The sequence below is a fragment of the Lactuca saligna genome, chromosome 5, assembly GCF_052625555.1.
Source record: "Lactuca saligna cultivar CGN05327 chromosome 5, ASM5262555v1, whole genome shotgun sequence".
Taxonomy (NCBI): Eukaryota; Viridiplantae; Streptophyta; class Magnoliopsida; order Asterales; family Asteraceae; genus Lactuca; species Lactuca saligna.
Window position 1 is genome coordinate 56,115,001 of NC_136421.1, and position 5,513 is coordinate 56,120,513.

Consider the following 5,513-nt stretch of genomic DNA (forward strand, 5'->3'; position numbering starts at 1 on the left):
TTTCAACCCCAATAAAATCCATATCCATATCCATATAATATATTTATGAGATATGAGGATAGATTTACGGGATTTCTTATTTGAAACAACTTTTTCTTTTTAAGTGTTTATTAGTTTATCTGTGTCAGAATAGAGTTTAAAAAAAAAAAAAAAAAAAACTATTTTGATCGGTTTATCTGGTACCAAAATGTAAAAGCTAATAAGTTAATTTTTAGTGTTTGTCAAATTCTGTTTATACGTGTAATGAAGAAAGAACTTATCAAAAACTCTTTATTTAATTCAATAAGTGAGGAGAAAGTAAATTATCAAATATATAAGTAAATAAGTGTTTTTAGTTTTTACTATTATTCTATCAAAATGTAAAATAGCTTATTACCGGTTTCAAATCGCAATGAGTCAACACACACTTCAAATAAGCAATACCAAACAATTCTAAATTGGAAACAATAATGAATATGTAATATTACAAAGCTTGCACTTATCTCTGCATATCTTATGCAGGTTAAGGGGGTGGAATCCCTTAGAACGACACTCGATGATGTTATGTCTGCTACAAACAACTTCCGTGATAAAAAAGAGCAAGGACCATTGGGCGAGGTGTATTCTGGGACACTTTCTCACTTGAGTGGACATAACACGGTTACCATAAAGCGGCTCTGTCATTCAGTGGATTCATATGGAGAAGAATTGTGTAAGGAGATTGCACAGCTTTATAGTTATAGCCATGAGAATGTTGTTCCTGTTATAGGATTTTGTGAAGAAAAGGGTGAGAGGATCGTTGTTTTTGAGCACATGGTTAAAGGAAGTGTAAAACAGCATCTAACCAACAGTAGTCTAACATGGAAACAAAGGCTCAAGATATGTGTTGATGCTGCACATGGGTTAGCTTACATTCATAGTCATACTGAAACCGATCAACAGTTGATTCATGGTGACATGAAAAGCAGTAGCATTCTTCTTAGGGACGATTGGAAAGCTGCAATTTCTGATTTCATCATATTCCGAGGTGCAGGCACTTTAGGTTATCTTGATCCACTCTATCTGACCACAGGCTCCATGACACAAAAATCGGATGTGTATTCTTTTGGGGTTATTTTATTTGAGATCTTATCAGGAAGATCAGCAGTTGAAAGGATCAAAATTGATCAGAAACAACAGCTTCGTGAACTCCCAAATGATGAAGCTCAACTGAAAAGTGCAAGACTGACAGTTGAAGACGAGCGAGTGGTGTTTCTTGCACAGTTGGCAGCAAAAAGCTTCAAAACCCAAAAAATACAAGATATTATCTTTCATGCTATAAAACAACAAATTGAACCACAATCCTTGGTGATATTTTCAACCATTGCCTATCAATGCTTGATGGAACAACATGAGGATCGACCAACAATGGCTAAGGTTGTAGAGGAACTTGAAAAAGCCTTCAATTGCCAGGTAAGTTCACCTTGACGAGTAGAGAAACTAATGAGCCTTCTTTTAATAGCAAGATTCAGCAAACTGCTTTGCATGCAGTTATAATGTTTTCATCTTTCACACATACACAGGATGAGTGGGAATGGGAGCAAAATCTGCCAACAGATTATAAGAAAATAATCCAAATGTCAAAATATACGGTGCCCTCCACTATCTCAAAGAAGGATCTCCATTCCCTATTTTCTTCAGGAATCCTCCTTAACAACGAAAAAGTGGTGACTCGATCTCTTTTACCATTATATATGTTTTCCTCATTCGAAATATACATCGATAGACTATAGTCAATAATTCCATGTGTTGGTTTTCCTTGGAATATCTCTTCACTACCATATATAGCATACATGCCTGCCAGAAAAAAAAAGATGATATAATAGCACTATAATCAAAATTTTGCATCTAGGAATCATTTACACAACATAGGCTTTTATTTACATATCAAGGAAAAACCACTGTGGGTATTATGTTTTCTTCAAATGAAAGGAATGTTTTTTTTTTCTAGATGATCTTGCAAGCTCAATGCAGCACTGATAAATGATATCTAATATTATCTAATCTCAAAGAAGGTAAAGGTGATTGAAAAACATCTCAAGGCTCATCAGAACTAGAAACATGAGATCTAAACTCCAAACAAGCAACAATATTGATAAATAACCAGCCATCAATATTATACAAGAAACAAACTAATCATTCCATGCAAGATATAATATATATCAGGACAGAAAGTAACTGTTTAGATAAATAACTTATCATTCTCACTGTCTTCTAATCCTCTCGACATCTTCTCTCAACATTCCATGCCTTTTCATAATATAATTAATGCTCTCCGACTCATTTTTAATTTCAATTTTTGCTCATCTTTTATGGCAACAGTGGTTTTCAATAAGCATGGATGGATCAAGAAATGAAATGATACCGGCCAAAAGATTTTCATACAATGATGTTTCTTCTCTGAAGTGGAGATCCATTCAAAAATCAAGGTTCTGTCTACTTTATGTGATTACCACCACTTTCTATTAACTTTTTAAGTCAAGTGATACATGTCACTTAACTTAAAATCATTCTGTTTGGAGTGAACTCTAGCATAAAAATTTCTACTTCTTTTATGAAGTGGAACGTTTGCATCAAATCCATGAGGTTAAAACCTAGCTAGAGTGCATGAGCTTGCTTCGGGAACCACAAGTTTTATAAGTGACTGTACTAAGATATGGTGGAAAACATGTTGGGCTTGGGATCTAAACTTCTAATGAAGTGATAGAAATTCCCTTAGTTTTGTCAAATCTATGTTGAAGTAGAATTCACATTTTTGACTTGAGCCAACGAGTTTTAACAACAAATTTCAAAATATGGGGGCTTGTTTTGTAGTTTTTCTCATCTTATGGGCACATAATTTGGTGGTCTTTTGAGATGTGGAAAATGAAACTGCTGTGCTATGATGATGTGTATATGTGTTTAGTGTTTACAAAAGGAATAATTAGAAAAGAAACAAGAAAATGAAGAACCAAAATTTGCTTCTCATTTTACTTGTGGGGGAACAAAGAAAAGAGGAGAATAATGGAAATGGCAAATCTCAAAAACTCTCCGTAACTAACCTGATACACATTATTAAGCTGCAGCCAAACAAAAACAAACGCTTGAAAAAGACAAAAGTACCCTTATTCACTAAAGATCTTTTGACTTTATTTGGACCTTTTGACCAATTTGTAAGCCACAAATTAAACCCACAGAAACATATATTTATTAGAATCATAGTCTAACATGTAAATTATGAGAAACTACCAACACTTGCTCCTTTTTACAATCTATCAATATGTTGGATAGCATACGATTTTCTGAATCGTAATATGTTTGTGCAGATTTCCAAAGGTCGCAAAGATCTTGGACATCTCAAATCTTAATATTGGAGTTCAGATAAATGCTGAGTTCTTAACTCCAGAGACGATGTATGGAGCTTACCTAGTTTTCAAGTTTTATGATCGAAGAAAGGTTTCCAACAGGCCGATATACATAAACCTTAAATATAAAAAGGCGGGTGAAACCTTAAATGCATATTTTGCAGAGTGGAAAGAAGGTGGAAGTCAGTGGTTGAGAGTTGAATTATTTCGGTTTCAGAGTGATCACAGAAGTACTGATTTTGAATTTCTACTAGAAAGCTTTTCAAAGTATTATTGTGGCATAGGGGGAATATTTGTTGAAGGCATAGAGTTTAACGCCATTCCAATGGTAAATCAAATAGTTAGTGTACCTCTCTTCTTTTTTGTATTTATTTTGGGGAAATTTGTACAAAAATATCATAACGTGGTCATCTAATTGTCTATAGGTGGACTTAGAAAAAAATAAAAAATTGAAGGATGGAACAAACATGGGAGGAGTCTTGAAAACAAAGTTGGAGATGGACTCAGCAGAACAAATGATAGCCGATAATGAAGAAATTATTAAGAGGTCTGGAAACAATGTCCAAAATGCCTCCAATGTAGAGCTGTGCTTACTTCTTTTCAAAGGAGTTCTAATTGACAATGGTGAAAAGGTCTGATGTTTTTCTTTTTCTTAACACAAAATTTGAAAAATTAATTACATATTCTTGTGGTATCATAATGATAAGCGTGTAACTCTATGATGAACAGTTATTCTCCCTAAGTGAAGTCAACGGGAAGAGATGTCATATGCTACCTGCAAAAGCAATTATATACAACTCTTCAAGTATAAAGTTGTGCAACCCTCCAACCGAATCCAGGTTTACTTTATTACTCCTTTCATCTTAGGTTTACTTTAGCAGATTTCATGGAATCACTTAAATTTATAAGACTTAATTAATGTAGGTGCAGATTTGAAGAGGTTGTTGAGATTCTATCTCACCAGGATTTTCGTATCAAATGTGACATTGAGACCAAAATGCTCTCAGCAGATACAACCTATGCTTGTTTCCTTGTGTTCAAACTTTCAAAAAAATGTCGTGGGCTCAAGTGCCCAGTGAAAGCACGTGATCTAGTACCTCATAGAAAGGAAAGAACCAAAATCATTTCTTTCAGGTACCCAAACACAGTGAATTTAGACAAAATCAAATGGATTCCAGAACAGAGAGAAGATGGATGGATGGAGGTTGAAGTGTGGGAATTTAATGTTGATAGCACGCATAATGATGAGTTTGTTCCTATGGATTTGAAACTGACATGTTATGAAGGAAATATGTCTGGTCTTATTGTGTATGGCATTGAGTTCCGTCCTATAGCATAAGTGTATATTAAGTAACATTTATACATGTTCTTCTAAGTGTATGGTAATCTGTTATTACATCTTTTGTGCTTTTATATTAACTTAATAAAGGCTCAATAGAAGATAGTTCCTCAATACTATGCAGCGCATAGCTAGTTGCATGTCTATACAAGACAAGATAAACTTCTTTTTATAAGAGGGAAAATTACAAAGTAAAAGAAGATACACACAAGAGCTATAGCATTTGTTTTTTTTGTTTATATGGCATCAAAAGTTACAGGGGTGCAATACTATTAATAAACAGAAAACATACCAGTAGAAGTAATGTAATCCTCAAGTGGACATACATGATGATCATCTTAGCTGGAGGAAGCAAAACAACCATACCAACGATTTTCATATACCATGAACAAACCCTTCATCAACCACTCCAAAAGCAGGTTCGCGCTCTTAATTAGAACCCAGATGCAGACAAACGGATGAGTGTTAGCCATAACTTTCAACCCACTTGTATACAATTGATATCGATCTTTCACAGGTAAGGTCATTCATTTTCAAAAGATCCTCTCTCTCTCTCTCTCTCTCTCTCTCTCTTCAAGACATTATTAAAAAAGAAAGGTTTTAAACAATGCTGGATTGTATAGCTACTTGGAATTTAGTAATGAAAATGGTGCAAAAGATTTTGACTATGAAGAGATAGATGTTTGGTCCAAGTGGTTTTGTTGATTATTCCCATGGAAAAGAGATTTCATTTATAATGAAAAAGCTACCTGGCTTCCCATTCTTTGTCTTCCTTATTCTTTCCCATAATTGTTGGGCAATTTGGTAAATTT

At 34.2% G+C, this 5,513-nt stretch overlaps 1 protein-coding gene across 3 annotated transcripts in view; it reads left to right on the forward strand.

The window, feature by feature from the left end:
• LOC144996966 (uncharacterized) overlaps nucleotides 1-4,815 on the forward strand; it is a 7,109-nt gene extending 2,294 nt beyond the window's left edge. Inside the window, exons 2-8 of one of the 3 annotated variants that reach the window (XM_078956780.1) lie at nucleotides 502-1,431; nucleotides 1,542-1,685; nucleotides 2,341-2,447; nucleotides 3,324-3,690; nucleotides 3,788-3,994; nucleotides 4,092-4,201; nucleotides 4,293-4,815. In XM_078956780.1, coding sequence (XP_078812906.1) covers nucleotides 502-1,431; nucleotides 1,542-1,685; nucleotides 2,341-2,447; nucleotides 3,324-3,690; nucleotides 3,788-3,994; nucleotides 4,092-4,201; nucleotides 4,293-4,701 — 2,274 coding nt within the window. In that variant the 3' untranslated portion in view covers nucleotides 4,702-4,815. Of the gene's footprint in view, nucleotides 1-501; nucleotides 1,432-1,541; nucleotides 1,686-2,340; nucleotides 2,448-3,323; nucleotides 3,691-3,787; nucleotides 3,995-4,091; nucleotides 4,202-4,286 lie in introns of all 3 variants that reach the window. The other 2 variants (XM_078956778.1, XM_078956779.1) reach the window with 2 other exon arrangements.
• The last annotated feature ends 698 nt before the right edge of the window (nucleotides 4,816-5,513 follow it).